The 17,599-nt window shown below is 47.6% G+C and overlaps 1 protein-coding gene across 1 annotated transcript in view; it reads left to right on the top strand.

Moving 5' to 3' along the window:
- LOC138581134 (arf-GAP with SH3 domain, ANK repeat and PH domain-containing protein 1-like) overlaps positions 1–17,599 on the top strand; it is a 1,625,721-nt gene that overhangs the window by 1,293,698 nt on the left and 314,424 nt on the right. The window contains exon 23 of the mRNA XM_069652230.1: positions 10,745–10,979. Within this exon, the coding sequence (XP_069508331.1) occupies positions 10,745–10,979 (235 nt within the window). The remainder of the gene's footprint in view (positions 1–10,744; positions 10,980–17,599) is intronic.

Genomic DNA, 17,599 nt, shown 5'->3' with positions numbered 1-17,599 from the left:
CAACCCCAACGAGCGAGGGAGGATCACCTGGGTAGGGGAGCCCGGGTTTGTGCTGGGAAAACCCCAGGTGAGACGCGGTGCTCCATCTGCAGAGAGGACAAAGAGGACAAAGTCCTTGAGGCCTTTATAGGCTGTTCCAAACAACCTGCTTTCCACCCAAAGAATCTCCCTTACCCGAATCCAGAAACCCCTCTTCGTATCTGGTATATCCAATAGAAACTCAAACCCTGCTGCCCCAGGAAAGTACATCTCCCAGAATCCCTGTTTTCCCATCGTGTATCAGAATACTCCAAGTCATTTTTCTCCACATCCCTCTGAGTATGTTTTCCCGAATTCCCAGTCTACTTTGACAAAACACCACCGTCACCCCTATTCATTTCACAACCTCTACCAAACTCACCCTTCCAATTTTCACCTACCCCCCTAGGATGAAGAATATAATTCCACATGACACCTTTTCCCCATCCTACCCATGGTGCGGTGCTCTAAAATACAAGCAGCCTTACCAGGCAAAATATTGCTGCTACAGACTAAAATAGGAAGGCTTGTGTCAGAACTAATGTTACATTTTTTATTTTCTAAATCCAAAAATCCAATAGGGAAACCTTGCATCCCTTTAAAATTCCTACTGCTATCCATCACAGAAGTGGAGAATATAATCCTTGGCCTAAAACCGCCTCATTGTCAGGGCAACTTATGTCCTGCAACTATCATTAAAGAGGCAGAGAAAGAACTGGCACCTGCCATCACATCCTTGATAAATTCCTCCTTTGAGACAAGCACAGTCCCTACTAACCTAAAATATGCCTGGGTCCTCCCACTCTTATAAAAGCCTAACCTAGACCCTGACATCCCCACCAATTACAGGCCTATCACCACAGAGCCATTCCTGTTGAACATTCTGGACAGGGCAGCCTATCTGCAAATACAGGCTCACCTTGAAACAAATAACCTCCTAGGTCTGTGACAATCTGGGTTCAGACCCAGACATGGGACGGAAACCACACTAATAGACCTTAAAACTCAGATCAATGACCAAAAGGACAAAGGCAACATAACCCTCCTCCTGCTGCTAGATTTATCAGCTGCTTTCGACCTCGTCAGCCATGAAGTCCTATGCAACCACCTCACCTCCACAGCCCACTTCTCTGAGAAAGCCACAGCCTAGATTCAATCATTTCTAGACAAAAGAACAATGAGAGTTTTCTCTCCTACAGCTTCGGCTGACCCAGCACCAATGACGTGCCTAGTACCACAAGGGCCCTGTATGTCACCAACACTCTATAATATATTTACCAAGCCATTGTTTGAAAATTTGGATCACCTGGTAGTCACCTACACTAACTATGCAGATACCCAGGTCATCATCCCTATCTCGGGCAACCGGTTCCATGTCATTTCATTGCGGGATGTTTATTCGCAGGGTTTTTTACCGTGAAGATTCAATGGGTTTTTTCGAAAAAAAATGTGTGGTAAAAAATGCAGCGAAAAAACATCCTGCAATGAAAGGACGTCGTACCGGGCAACCATCATAATGACTCTAAACTACTATACAAAATCTATCTCATCATTCAGGTATGGATGGCCACACATAGCCTCTGCCTCAACGATGAGAAGACCAAACTGCTACTGACCGGCTTCCAAGCCAATCTAAACAAATTAGACACAACCTTCAACTCATTCACCATAGATGGCATAAATATCCCAGTCTCCAAAAATGTCAAGACGTTTGGCGTCTATCTTGACTCTACACAAACCCTAACGAAACAAGTGAACGCCACAGCCTCAGCCACAGCATACACTTGTAAGCTTATAAACTCACGTAAACCTTTCCTCTCCCCAGCATGCTGCTCTACACTAGCTAGAGCGCTTATATTATCCAAATTGGATTACTGTAACACACTCTACTTAGGCACTAGAAAACGCAACTTGAATAAACTTCAGGTTCTTCATAATCATGCCCTCAGAGCGGCCTTCAACATATCCAGATCTTATCATATTTCTGAAACAAGACGTAACTCCTGCTGGCTGTCAATCACTAACAGAATCTCACTCAAAACTTTGGTACAACGTCCTTTCATTGCGGCATGTTTTTTCGCAGGGTTTTTTGCTGCAAATGTTTTTTGGTGGGGGTTAGAAAAATATATAAATTGGGAGTAGGTGTTTTGGAATATATCAAAAATTAAAGAGGGTGAGGGGATTTTAAAATAAAAATTCTATGAGTTTTTTGATAAAAGAACCCGCAGTAAAAAAAACTGTGAAAAAACATCCCGCGATGAAATGACATGGAACCAAAACTTTGACCATCACTAATAAATTCTTATCTAACTCAGCACCTAACTACCTTGTGTGCAAATTCGCCAGAAGGCAATCAAACTGACCTATGAGGTCAGAGCAACTGAATGGTCTCTGAATCCTGAGATACACCGAACAAAAATCTGGAGGCAGTAGTTTCCCTGTCCTCGCATCAAACTATGGGACTCCTTACCCACAAACCTAAGAACAGAACCATCATTCACATTATTCAGAATTAATGCCAAAAATGTGCTTTCTTCCGAGGAAACTGACTAACCTGCAACTAACTTTTTCCTCCCAACTGTATATAATGCCTTTGCATCACTGTTTGTAATTACTGTACTTTGCTGATACAGCTTGCCTATATGTCCCTATTTCTTGACTGTATATAATGTTCTGTATTGCACCCTTGCTTATGTACCCTGCCACTGTAACTTTGCACCTATGTCACCAAAGTAATGTGCCCAGATGCCTGAGGGCTTGGTGCGTTATACAAATAAATAAATACAAATACAAATAGGATACTTAGAAACTCTACCCCTCCTCCCCTTTTCTGACACAAGCACTTTTTCACACCGTGAAAACCAACAGACTAACACTAGAAATGTTTACCTGACATCCCCCCTCGCACTTTTCCTTTCCCCACTTCCCATGCACTTGCGCGATCTGAATGACACTTGGCCTAGTAGGATCGTTGTCTGTCCTCCCTTTGTCCCCCCCTTGCCTCGTCGCGCCTTGAAACACTTGTGTATAGGCGCGTTATAAATGCCATATCATATCATATCATATCATATCATATGTCCCAACACAAAGGTCAGGCAGAGTCGGGCAATTCATAATAACCACACGCACCTGACGGCCCTTTACTTTCCCCACAGGGATAATTGGCAGAGCAGAAGAGAAAACTACTTGCAAGGCCGAATGCACGAGGAAACAGCTACACCGAACCGGCAGTTCAAAAGGAGGAGAAAGGCAGCGAGATCTGGAGGGACGACAAAGGGGGAACTGCCCTTGCCCTTTTCACCTCAGACCTGCAAATCCTCGAGACAGGGAATTATAAGACCGGGAAGGACAGCTGACGTGTGGAGTAACACATTTCAAAGGTGCACAGGGCCTCCCACATTGATACATGCAGGGAGACATGCTAGCTACTGTGGTCCCATCCTGGACTCCAGAAGCAAGCCAAGCCAGCAGACCCAACACAATCGGTGAGTCAGAGGAAGCCGATAGAAACCTGAATCGTACCAAGCCCAATGTTGCAAGTGACAACATTAGATGAACGCAAGAGCTTGAGAACAAAGAACTTGTGTGTGTTTTAACTTTTGGGGGAAGCCCAGAGAAGGCCAGCTGCAGAGTGGTCAGGTGCTGCAGGAGTGCTCATTCAAAGGACTCTCGCATGCCCCTTCCGCATTGGAACTACAACTATCAGAAGGCCCCAGGAAAGGGCGGCGTGAGGGTCACGTCAAATCCCTTGTACACTCGAAAGTCTCTGACCCATTGCCAAGAGAAAGCTAAAGGAGAGTGAATCCTGCACTGTGATAACGTAAAGTGAACTGTATATTTGGCAAACGTGAACCCAGTTTGAGGGATGCCTTTGAGTTGGGGCGAAGAGAGGGAGGCCCAAGTTGCAAGAAGGATCTGAACCCGATGGAGGGAGATCCTACGGGCAAAGAGCCATCGCCCAAGGTGCAAGACGACCGAATGAACTTTTTTTTTTTTTTGATCCAGCAGACCTTCTTAGTCAAGAGACTTTGTAGAAAAGAGCCTTGACCCCTGAAGGATCTGTTATCGTTGAACAGAATTGTGAACCTCGTGTTGTAGAGGCCCAGGAGTGTGCAGTGCTCAGAAGTCCTGCTTTGTCCTGTGTTTAAAACATGGGGAAGGGAGACAGAGCTACTCAGGCGTGTGATGTAAAAGAGGCAGGCCCATCGCCCAGGAAGCATGAGCTTACAGTGACCAAAACACTGCCAGGGAGGAAATTAAATTAAAGAGTCAGCATGTGAAACCCTATTGATCTGAGGGCTGGAGATCTGTGACAGCCAGGAACTCCCCACCCAGTGCCAATCACGCTTTAAGGCGGGGCTAGCTGAAGCCAAGCTCATGGCGCATGATGTCATGAAATCCACAGTGGCTCATATCGATACCTCAAGCTGTGCCATCTGCATTGCCACGGACATGAGGAGAACAGCATGGCTCCGGGCAACGAAATTCAACCCGGATGTCCAGGAGCGCATCCTAGATCTACCGTTCGAGGGGGGGGACCTCTTCCACTCCTCTACAGACGTAGAGCTGGACAAAAAGAAGAACAGCTCACAAACGACAAAGAATCTGTCCATTCTTACAAGGACCACGCCCCAATCATACACCCAATCTCAGCAGCACTCCGAAAAGGGTTGTACATATGGAGGGTTCCGTGACTTCCAGGAGCGAAGATCCAGGCAGCTGGACCGCTCGCCGTCTCAGAACCGGTGCAAACAGCAAAATGGGGGGGAGGGGAGTAAGGGCTTTTTTCAGTCCCCCTTCTCAGAGTCAGCCTCAGAGGGAAAGAAGGCATGACGGGTCCATGTGTCTCTGGTGGGGGGCAGGCTTGCTCTCCATGCACAATTCTGGCGCCAGATTTTCGCGCACCCCTGGATCCTCTCTGTAGTATCCATGGGGTACTGCCTTCCCGAATCCCGCCAGTCCAGACATTAGAATAGCCCCTGATCTTTTCCAGACCTAGCAACACTCCTGCTTCCTCCCCTCTGCTCCGACAGGTTGGGACAGCGACTCTTTTGGCAGAGATCCGTTCGCTCGTAGAGAGCAAGGCAGTAGAGGAAGTCCCAGCCTCCCAGCGAGTCTTTGGCTTTTACTCCAGGATTTTCACCATTCAGAAGAAAAACCAGGCGTTCCTGAGAGTTGTGCTGGACTTTTTCACCCTCAACCGCTCCCTACCCCTGCTAAAGTTCAAGATGGTTACGCCAGCTTTTATAGCGGAGACATTGGACAAGGGAGACTGGATGTGCTCCCTGGACCTGAAGGACGCGTACCTACATGTCCCGATTTGGCAGCCCCATCATTCTTTTCTACGGTTCAGGATCATGGGCTACCATTTCCAATACAAAGTCCTTCCATTTGGTATCAGCTCAGCCCCCAGGGTCTTTACCAGACTCATGAACGCTGTGGCGGCCCTCCTCAGAGCGTATGGCCTGAACATCTACCCATACCTCAACGACTGGCTCATCAGGGCTACATCTCCGGAAGCGGTTCACCACTCTTGCCATGCCCTTATGAACACACTGCACAATCTGGGCTTCTCGCTCAACCTCAAGAAGTCACAGCTGCAGCCTATGCAGACTCTGACATTCCTGGCACTCATTTGGGACACGTTCTCCGAGAGGGTTTTCCTGTCGGAGGACAAAATCTCGGCCATCAAGAGGGCCACCGCCCACTTCCTCAGCAGAGAGGTGACCTCGGCATGGTGGTACCAACATCTCCTGGGTCTACTGGCGGCGGTCCTATTAGCCGAGCCACACACAAGACTTAGGATAAGATGGATTCAGCTGCACTTCGCGGCCTCGTGGAATCAGGAGTGGGGCTCGCAATCCGAGATAATCAACGTTCCTCTATCTCTCCACCCGGACTTAACCTGGTGGTCCATGGTCTGCAACCTATGGATGGGCAAGCCCTTTCGGCCGCCCTCTCTGCAGGCCACCATCACCACAGACTCCTTGCTCGAGGGCTGGGGAGCCACCCTAGACGGTCTCTCAGTCCATGGCACCTGGACTCGACAGGAATAACACATCAATTGGTTGGAGCTGAACGCCATCTGGCTAGCGCTCAGAGCATTCCTACCACTTCTCAAGGGCAAGGTTGTCCTCATCCAGACAGACAACTCGACCAGTATGTACTACGTCAACAAGCAGGGAGGCACCAGATCCCTTTCTCTGTGCAGACTGGCGATCAGCATGTGGGAATGGGCCCTGGAAAACGACATTTACCTCCCAGCAGTCCACCTCCCGGGGAATCCAACCTGGAGACGGACAGGCTCAGCAGGCTGGGAGTGGACAATTACAAGTGGCAGCTAAACAACCTTGTTATTCAGGAGACCTTCAACAGGTGGTGTCAGCCCCAAGTGGATCTCTTTGCCACCTGGCACAACAAGAAGTGTCCCCAGTTTGCATCCGGCAGGGTCAGAGCTCTGGGCGATGCATTTCACCTCCAGTGGACCGGCATGAAGGCCTATGCCTTTACGCCCACTCCTCTGATCCACAGGGTAATTTGCAAGATCAAGGAGTCCCACGACTCCTCATCATTCTGATAGATCAATGGTGGCCGGCCAGGCCATAGTTTTTGGAGCTCCTCAGCCTCTCGGAGGTGCCCCCTATAACCTTCCAACGGGCCCAGCACATCATCTGGCGCAGCAGGGGGGCAGAATCATCCAGGGAAACTAGCCCTCACAGCGTGGTACCTGAGCAGGTAACGCTTCGGCACCTTAGCCTCTCTCAGGCCAATCTGGAGATCATACAGGGCACCAGGAGCAAAGCCACCAGGGCCCAGTACAAAAGCAAATGGACCAGATTCTGCCACTGGGCAGACTCCAAGGGTATTGACCCCTTGGGCCACAATTTGGACAATGTGCTCTCCTTTTCGGCGCACCCTGCTCATTCGTGCGTACAGGTGGACACCTGCTGCACATACCTTGCAGCCATTGGGGCTTACAGGAACTCGGAGGAGGGCATTTTCTCCTTCTCCAACCCTATTGTCAAGAAACATCTGACTGGTCTTGCTAGGCTCTACCCGCCTGTCAAGAGACCGCACCCTGTGGGGACCTCAACATAGTCCCATCTGCATTTCACTTGAATGAGGAAATAGTCCTTCCTACGTTCTTTCCAGATCCCAAGATTTGATTTTTTGATTTGATTTTATTTTATTTATAAAGCGCAAAAAACCAGGCCCAGGGGCAACCGGGCGTATACTCTTAAACATGTTACTAAAAGCAGTAGTTACAGAAGTTACAAAAATATACAGCATATATACATGTACCGAAGGGTACCATTAACAGCGTATAATACAGGGTCAGAGCAGAGAGAAAATGTATATTCAGTTCTGTACCCCACATGGAGTCTGGACTGTGTCAAGGTCTCATGAGTCTTGGGAGAGCAGCCATGTTTTAGCATTGTTCTTGAAGGAGTGGAACGATGGTTCAATTCTGATAGGTGTGGGTAAGGTGTTCCAGAGTTTGGAGGCCAGGACGGGGAAGCTCACCCCACCAGCTTTTTGGAGTTTGCATCTAGGCACGATGAGGCTGTGAGTTTGGGCGGCTCTGGTAGGTCGAGTGGAGGTGTGGCGTGAGAAGCGAGTGGACAGGTAAGCTGGGGTGTTGTTGTTCAGACATTTGTGAGGCAAAGCTAGGGTTTTCAGGGCAATTCTCTGTTTTACCGGGAGCCAGCGTAAGTCCAATCTGGCGGAGGAGATATGAGAGCGTCTCGGGATGTTTAAGGCTGCCCTTAAGGCATTATTTTGTACAGTTTGCAATTTATTAAGGTTATACTGACTGGTCCCTAGGTAGAGAGCACTACAGTAGTCGATTTTGGCCATAACAAGAGTTCTGGCGGGTGTGATACAGTTGGTGGAGTTTAGGAAGGGTCTACAGGCAGTGATAAGTTTGCAGGTATAGGCCGAAGCTGACCTAACTGCATTTATTTGTCTGTTCAGAGAAAGCGAGGAGTCAAGATAGACCCCTAGCGTCTTAGTATCTTTGGAGACTTTAATGTCATTGCCGTCAATAATTAAGGACTTGTAGGTTTGGTCTAGTTTGTTGAGCCGATGATTTGATCCTAAAAGTAAGAGCTCAGTCTTATCATCGTTAAGGCAAAGTTCGTGCTGTGCCATCCAGGCCTGGATGACCGAGTAAACATTGTTAAGGGCTTTGGTGTCAGCTGTGTAGTCTCCTGTGATAGGGATGAGTATCTGGGTGTCGTCCGCGTAGTTAGTGTAGGAGACACCCAGATAGTCAAGCACATCGAAGAGGGGCTTGGTGAATACGTTATACAACGTAGGGGATACACACAAGCCTTGAGGAACGCCACAGTGAATGGGGGAGTGATCCGCTGATGCCAGCAATGAGAAGACCCTCATGGATCTATTGCTCAGGAATGAGTGGATCCAGGCATTGGCAGAGTCGGAGAAGTGGGCTGCGGATTTGAGATGCTGGCAGAGTATTTGGTGGTTGACCAGATCAAAAGCCGCGGAGAGATCGAGGAGAAGGAGAAGAGCTAGCTTCCCATTGTCCTTCAGTGACTCCATCTGAATTTTCAAGTCGATCAGAGCTGATTCCGTGCCATGTTTAGGGCGGAACCATGATTGTCTTAAGCCCAGGAGATTGTTTAGTTCGAGGTAATCCTGAATCTGCAGGTAGGCTGCGCGGTCCAGGATCTTGAGCAGGAATGGGACTGTAGAGATAGGTCTGAAGTTAGTTGGGATATTAGGGTCAAGGGAGGGTTTTTTGAGGAGTGGGATAACCCATGCATCTTTTAGGTTGTCGGGGACAATACCCGTCTTGAAAGAAGCATTTATGAATGCTGTAATGAACGGGGCTAGCTCATGAGATGCTTCCTTGATAATAGGTGCTGGGCAGGGGTCGCCTTGGCAATTAGAAGGTTTTAAATTGTTTATGATGTTTTCTACTTCGAGAGTAGTGAGTGGGGAGAAGGAGAAAGGTTTATGCGGATAGGTTAAATGTGTATTAAGTGTAGGTGTGGTCGGTGGTTGGTCAAGCTGTAGGGATTTCTGTTTGTCCCTGATTTTAGATTGGAGGGTAGCAATTTTACCCAGGAGTGCTGACTGAATATTGGTGCACCAAGTGTTGTCTTTGGAGCAAGAGTCAGGGGGGGCTGCAGGTGTCTCGAGTTCCTTAATGATATTAAAGAGTTCCTTAGTATTGGACTGGGCTGACATAATGCGGTTATTATAAGAATCTTCAAGGATGAAGCACAGAGAGTGCTGCACTGCCTGGATGTCAGGTGTGCCCTAAAATTCCAATTGGATCAGACGAGGGACTTCCGCAAATCGGATGCCCTGTTTGTCACTTTTGGAGGCTCAAGGCCAGGCTATCAGGCCTCTAAGGCCTCCATATCCTGCTGGATGGTCTCTGCCATCAAATAATCGTATGATGGTAAGCACAAGCCGTTCCCGGCCAACATGCATGCCCACGCAGTCAGGGCCAAGGCAACGGCCATCCCATTCCGGCGCCATGTCCCTTGGCAAGTCATAAGCAGGGCGGCCACTTGGGCCTCTCCCTCGGCTTTCTGCAAGCATTACTGTTTGGATGCCGGCTCTAGATCTGATCCGGCTTTCGGACAGGCGGTTCTCAGAAACCTATTTGCTTAAGGAGGGTCTCCTCTCCACCCTGGGGCTACAATCAGTTGTAATCGCCCATACAACATGGAGGAAAGGGGACGGGACGTAAGAGTAATTACAAGTTATTCACTGTAGTGACTAACGTACTCTCCATAGTCCACGTTCCTCCATACGTCCCACCAACCTCCCCCCTAACAATACTGTTGTCATTAGGCAATATTCAATCTATTGTCGATGCGTCAATGGGGACTGATTTGTGGTGCCAGAGGGTGGAATCAGGGCAGCGCATGCTCCCTGGGCCACACCCCCGTGCTCCTCTAAATTTAATGGGGGAAGGTTTTTTCTGGTGAAAAAGGTTCTGTCTCCCCTCCCTTGGAATGGATGCCCATACAGTATGGAAGAAAGGGGACTATGGACTAAGAGTATGTTAGTCACTACAATGAGTAACTTATACTTTTTTTTAAAGTACAGGCAGAGACCTGCTAAAGGCCAATCAAGGGTGAGGGTTTGCTTTCCTAGAGGGCACATCCAGGTGGAGTGGCAAAAGTATGGTGGGACATATCTGGGTGCTTGACTGATAGCAAAGGGGTGTTATTTTCTAACACGGAAAAGGCCAATGTGCCATCCCTGATGCTATAAGAGAAGTGCCCCATGGGGCTAAAAAAATATTCCAGAGTTGCATGTTTATTCTGACTCGGGTACTCAGTCCCTGCTCCATCTCATGTTCGAATATTTCAACTGTTGTGCTGCAAGTTGCCTGCATGAACTTTGTCTTTCAGCTGGTCTGGGTGGCGGATGGGAAATTGTAATATTGCCCCCCCTTGCATTGTAGTAGGGGCTAATGTTACCAAACCAGGGCAAGTATCACCTGAGCTAGACATGGTACAGAATTCTTTTTCCATAATACATCCATGTACCATTGGTTACAATTATGTATTGTTTACTTTAAGGGGGAATGGGAGGACCGTGGAAAAGTCAGGGGCTGTAACACAAAAGAGTCCAAGGATATCTTAAATAGTGCTCTAGAAAGAACAGGAACATTGTGAATGAACTAACTGAAACATTATGTTTTAAAAGGAAATGTATGATTTTCATTCTTCTTTTGCAGTTGGGTCCAGTTAAAAAGGAGAGATCTTTGCGCCCTTACAGCTGCTACCCGTCTCCATGCACAACCTCCCCAGAAATGGGGATGCTTTCGTTAAAGAGGGCTAGCCAGGCAACAGCGGATCTGCGACAGGATATCTATTCCGTGCCAGCCTCTCAGGCCCGCCGCATCGACACTCCACTCACACCCACCTTCTCATCGTACACGCCTCCTCTTCCACCAAGGAACACAATTAGAGGTATTGGTTTGCAAAGCAAGTGACGTTTGAGTGAGTCTCATTAGCAAATGTTTTCCAGCAATATTTGGTATTTAAATTGCTTAATGTTGAATTTTAAATGCATGTTCATTGTAGTCACATTTTTGCCTGGGTGATGGTAAATGGTAAAACCAGGTCTGAACCTGCCCAAGAGATGGGCACTTTGTATGCCGTAAGGAGTACATCACCTCAGTGCATTACTGTTTTTTTTTAAAACATAGATGTTTATTAACATTTTTTTTCTTCTGGAATTACAATTCATAGGAATAAGGCACACAAATTGTCAAACTTCCTTGAACAATCCCCTGCCCACCCCCCCATTCCCCACGGTAAGTTACACACTGTGACTGTTCTACCAGACAGGACAACAGGTCAGTTACATTAGAACAAGAGAACGAACTTCAGTAGCGGCACCAGGATATTGCATTCCCCATTTTCTTCCCCTGAGATTGATGTCTTGATTTAAGGCCAGCCCTTTCACCTCATCGTTCGTGACATATTAGTGGTCAAAGTTTTGGTCTGTCAAAACCCCTTTCAGGATAAAAGTTGCCCATCAACATGAAACGGCTCACAGTCATTAACCATAGCCGACAATTTCTCATACGTGTATATATCCCAGAGTTTGTTCATCCGGTAGTTTTTATTGGGTTTAGAGCTATCTTTCCATTTCTGGGCGAAGGCCACCCTCCCTGCTCTCAGCATGGTGACACTAAGATTTGGGAATCTTTGCTCATTACTGTCCTCATCCGGGACTCCCAGGAGCACTTGCAGATGGAGTAGGTCAGGGGCTATTCCCACCGCTGGGTTAAAGACAGTTACATGTGTCTTTAACCCAGCGGAGGACTTCTGATCAGTAAACCTTAACCTTTGGGCAAGACCACCACATGTGGAACCATGAGCCATTTTGACCACAGTGTCTAGGGCAGAGGGGGTGAAGATCCCAGGAACATTTTGGAAATTCTCAGGGGGTGGGGGTGTGCCAACAGTGCAGTATTTTAAAGTTGTGCTCCATCGCTGAGGTATAAAGGTTACCAGAGAACATCAGTTTATAGATTTTACCCCAGGTCACTTCGGAAATCTCCATCCCCGATTGTTCGGCCCAACACTGCTTAATGTTCTGCCTCCCTTTTAGTTCCAACGTGACCATCACTTTGTATATTTTGGACAGGATTCCCTTTCGTGAGGTGACTTCACTAATGACATTCTCAAAGGGAGTGAGTGGTTGATAAATGTTGGAGTTCCATTTTGGGTTGGATAAAATGCCCTTGAGGTGGAGATATTCAAAAACACTCAGTGAATCAGCTCCCAGGATTTCAGACAGGGGAGTGTACCCAATGAAGCGGTCCTCAGTGAACAGTTGTACAGCTCTTTCTAGACCTTTGTCGGACCATTTTTGTGCGTGGCGGAATCCCCACCCACCAAAGGGGATCCCCACAGTGAGCTCAATGGAGACGGCCAGGAAGAGAGGTGGACGTTGCATTTAGCCTTTTTCCACAGAGTTGCCAGAGTTGGGTGTCTCCTAATGTGGTTGGGAATAGCTTTTGTTGGGGACCCTAACAAGTCTCTGGGCCTCATTAGGACTCCAGCGCTAAACCATGGTGCTATTAGCACCATGGTCCATGCCGGAGTCTGCCATGGCGGAATGGGGAATTACCACCCCATTCCGAGGTTGGTGGGGCGGTAATTCCCCATGCCGCCATGGCCCTTCCCCATTCCCATTTTTGCCCCATAGGGCTCAATGGGAATGGGGAAGGCGCTAGTTATAGTACCGCAAATAGAGGTACCGTAATTAGCACCAAGGTCCCTTTGTGGGTCCCTACTTTAACGGCTGGTAAAACCAGCCGTTAAGGTCGGGTCCCGCAAAGGGACCTCGTAATTAGGCGCTAAGTGTTTAACAGCGCCACAGCCTTTTACGGCACCGTTAAACACTTAGCGCCTGGGTCATAATGAAGCCCTCTGACTTTCTTGGGGTGGGTGTGTAGGTTTTCGATGTAGGTCTGGTATGTTCCTAGGTCATCTCTAAGGTGCTATAAAATGACGCGTATCTGGGATGCTTTATGGTACAACCAGAAGGTGGGGAGGCCAAAGCCCTCAAAGTCTCTGGGGAGGGTTAAGGTTGACAGTTTAATTCTAGGCTTCTTCTCTTTCCATGTGAATTTGTTTACCATCTGCTTTATTTTGGCAAAGAAGGATTCCGGGAGAGGGGTTGATAGGTCAGTAAACAGATAGAGCAGCTGGGGTAAAACATTAATTTTAACTGTTACCACTGTCCCAAACCACAAAAGAGTTAGGGGGGCACATCGTGTAAGGTCTGCTCTAAGTTTCTCCAACATGGGGGTGAAGTTGCACTCTACCAGCGATAAGACGTCCCTTGGAAGAATGATTGCCAAGTATGGAGTAGCTGTATTTTCAATTCTCATCCCGCTTATGGTTCTCTTATCTCTGGTTACGGAGACGTTGGCTCCAATGTGCATTATGTTAGATTCGGGAACGTTTATTTTAAGGCCTGAGAACCGGCCAAACAGTTTATTTTGAGATCGAAGATGCAGCAGAGACTTCTCTATGTCTGTTAAGGAACACAGGATGTCGTCCACGAACAAGGAGTGTTTAAATTCATGGGCCCCACACAAAATCCCTGAAATCTTCCGTTTTACCCTGATTACAATGGCCAGGGGCTCCATGGTGAGGGCATATAGCAAGGGGGAGATGGGGCAGCCCTGTCTGGTTCCTCGAAGTCAAGTGAAAAGGGGCTGATGTGCCATTCATTACTACCCTAGCTACTGGGTTGTTGTAGAGAACCAAGCCCCATTTTTTGCAGGACCTTTCCAATGTAGCTCCATTCTACATGGTCAAAGGCTTTCTTGGAGTTTGTTGAGACCAAGTAAACACTTGTCCCCTTGTTTTGCACCTCATAGATGAGGTTAATCGACTTTCTTATATTGTCCGAACCTTGACGGCCCGGAATAAACCCCACCTGGTCCCCATGAACCGGTGAGGGCATTATATGATAGTCTATTCGCCAACATCTTCGCCATTATCTTTACATCCGTGTTTAACAAGGAGATAGGTCAGTAGGATTGGCATAGGGACGGGTCTTTGCCTTCCTTAGGGATGACAACTATGAGGGCTGAGAGCACCGATTTCGGAAGCCGACTAGTTTCCAGACCATTATTAAACATTCTGGTCATGAATGGGGCCAGAGTGGAGCAGAAGGCTTTAAAGAATCGGACTGTGAAGCCGCCTTCCCCTGGCATCATGCCCCCCTTCATTTTACTAATGGTGTCAAGTACCTCCTCCACGGTAATTGGGGCTTCCAACACTGCTATATTGCCCGGAGTCAGAGACAGGATGGGGAGTGCGTCCAGGAATTGGTCAATAAGGGGACCCTCTTCGCCATATTCGGTCGTGTAAAGGGTTTCGTAATATTTGCGAAATTCATCTGCTATCCAATCATCATCTAGGAGTCGTCCGCTGGTCTGATTGTAGCTACCCTTCTAGCATTTCTCTGTTCCCTTAACCTCCAGGCTAAGATTTTATCAGCTCCTTCTCCCTTCTCCATGTATTTCTATTTCAGGAACGCTAACTTACGATCCGTTTTTTCATTTGGCTCTGTATTTCTGGAGTTTCTCCCAGTCACCAGGCAACATTTGGGATTTCAAATTCCCCCCAACCCCCGGCTGCAGCTTTTCTATGTTTCCCCTTAGGGCTAGCTCTTGCGTTGCTCTTTCTCTTTTTTTTGGCTCCCATACCTATCAAGACACCTCGGATAGTCACCTTGAATGCCTCCCAAATTCCCAGATTCCCCACCTTGACATTGTCATTTAAGTTAAAGAATTCTCTGATCAACTTCAATAGTGATTGGGCCAGTTCTTTATCTTTAAGCAACAGGTCATTACAGGACCATCTAGAGTTGTGTTTATCTGGGAGCAGATGATACTCAGATTCTCCTCCCACTTTCCGGGGATTACGACAAGGATTTGGCACTAGTGAATAGAGTGCATCTCATCATCCAGGCATAGATGGCCACCCACGGACTATGCCTGAATGATGGCAAGACTGAGTTTATCATCCTGGGCACTCACACTAACCTTAAGACATTAGGCCAGGAATACTCATCATTCAACATTGATGGGCACCTCATTAAGGTGGCTAAGGAGGTAAAGACTCTGGGCTTTTACCTTGACCATGCCCTCTCTTTCGACAAACAAGTGAAATCCATGGCCTCCGCCACTGCCTACACTTGTAAGCTCATTAGGTCCGGCAAACCATTCTTATCAAATGATAACTGCATGATCCTGGCCAGAGCTTTAATACTCTCCAGGCTGGATTACTGTAATGCCCTCTACATCGGTGCTAATAAAGCTATTATTCAGAGGATACAAATCCTCCAAAACAACGCATTAAGATCACATATCTCAGCAACTATGCGCCAAAACAACTGGCTCTCAGCCCACAATAAAATCCTTCTAAAAACTGCATCCCTCACTCACAAAGCATTAAACAATGCTGCCCCTAGTTATCTCATGGATAGATTCCATAGAATAACATCCACCAGACCCATGAGACAACGCCAACTGTCTCACTATGCCCAGATTTAGGCTCACTAAGGCTGGTGATAGTAGCTTTCCCGTGAAAGCAGCCAAACTTTGGAACTCACTGCCGCACCATCTTAGAGAAGATCAACCTTACTTGACATTTAGACACAACTACATTAACTTGCTCAAATTCACGGGTCTGTAGGCTTGACTAGTGTGCTATCTCCACCTTGGGATTGATTCTGCACATCCCCTCAAATATTTCTTGACACATCCCTGCTGTACATATGTATCTCACCTGTTATAACCTGTATATATGTTTTTTTTCCCTGAATCTTGTATCTGTATATATGTTTTCTTTTTGCATGTGTCTTGTATGTAATCTAAGCCTTGCACCGGCTTCAACTGCTGCACCCTGGTACCCTTGGGTCTGGTGCGCATTAGAAATAAATAAACACACAAGCCCTAATATGATTTTTACCAAGTCATGGTCTGACCATGGTATGGGCTCCGAGGTTGATTCCAACACTCTGTTTTTCTGTGGGTTTTCAATTAGGAGTTAGTCTATCCTTGAGAATGTGTCGGGCACCATAGAGTAGAAAGTGAACGGGGGGTCCCGCCTACTCTCCTGGGGGAGAGAATCCACCACCCCCAATTCCTCATCGTCTTGCTGAAACCAGCTTCTTGTACTGCATTTGGGAGGGAATGTGTGGGTCTGCCCTTTTCCTATCCACGTCAGGGTCCAGGACCATGTTAAAGTTGCCACCTATAATCAAGTAACTTTGAACAAATGATTGGATCTTCCCCTTTGTTGCTTTCCAAAATTGGTCTTGCCCGTCATTCGGGCAGTATACAGAGACCAGGGTGATCGCATTACCTTTTACTTTCCCCTTGACCATTATATATCTACCACAAGGGTCCTTTGATACCTCCTTTGGGACAAGTTTAAGCTTGCTGGCCACCACAATTGCCACCCCTTTCTTCTCAGACTGGTTCTAGGCGTGGAAAACATTGTCTATAGCTTTGGCGCTCAGAGCTGGTTCATTACCCCTCTGCCAGTGAGTCTCTTGCAGGAACATGATGTCCAACTTGGATCGGTTGAATTCCTGTATCATCAGAGATCTCTTATTCAGGGAGTTTAAGCCTCTGACATTCAGTGAGCCCAGTGCCATTGTATAATCTAACTTATCCATGCGAGTCTGTGTTTGAGCCTTTGTTCCACCACATGCTAGAGCTATCTGATCTGTGATCTAGAGTCTGAAATCCAACATTGCTGCATTTTGGTATCCCCACCATCTGGAGAATGGTCTTAACTACAACGTTAAAAAAAACCCTGTGACCAGCCCCAACCCTAACTTATCCACCTACCCCCCTGGCATCTGGGTTGCCAACAGCATCTAGGTCACCGTTGGGCCAGACCACTGTTTGCGCCCCCCCCTGGGCCTCAATAAGCCTTCCTTCATCATGACTCACGCGGCTTCCGGTCCCCAGGAACATAGCAGAATCAATACAGGGAGAATAAACAGTCAATTGCATGAGACTTGAGAGCCCTCATGGCACTTACAAAGCTGGTAAAACACCTGGACGTCTCCTAGCGTTTGTACTATTTAACAGTTTCCTCTCCAGAACTGCAAAACTGCACCCGACCCCTCAGGGTTGTGGGGGGGAATGTTGGGTTTAGCTTCTTAAAATTCCAAAAGTCCCTTGACACAGTGCCTGTCCATAGTTCCCTTGCTTTTTGAGACTGTATTCCGTGATGCCTCCGGACCCCCAAGGGTAGCCCCCGGTGCGGCCTCACCAAGCCCCTCATGCATTACTCTGTTGATGTCGTCCTCTGTGACTAGGTTGTATTTGTACCCCTCAAATTCAAAGGCAAGCGAGAAGGGGAACCCCCATCTGTAGTGCACTCCCTTCGTGGTGAGCCTTCTCCGGGACAGGTTGAATGCTGACAAGTCCAGGAATATGGTAATCTGCGAGGCTCCCCAGGATACCGGGTCCTTCTTTCTTGCCATGTTCAGTACCTTTGCTTTCTTGCTTTCTTTGGGTTGAAGGTGTCCCTTGCCCATT

This window comes from Ambystoma mexicanum, chromosome 3p, assembly GCF_040938575.1.
Source record: "Ambystoma mexicanum isolate Mex_15411 chromosome 3p, UKY_AmexF1_1, whole genome shotgun sequence".
Lineage (NCBI taxonomy): Eukaryota > Metazoa > Chordata > Amphibia > Caudata > Ambystomatidae > Ambystoma > Ambystoma mexicanum.
The sequence above is the reverse complement of the archived record's forward strand: the minus strand, read 5'-3'. Positions and strand labels throughout refer to the sequence as shown.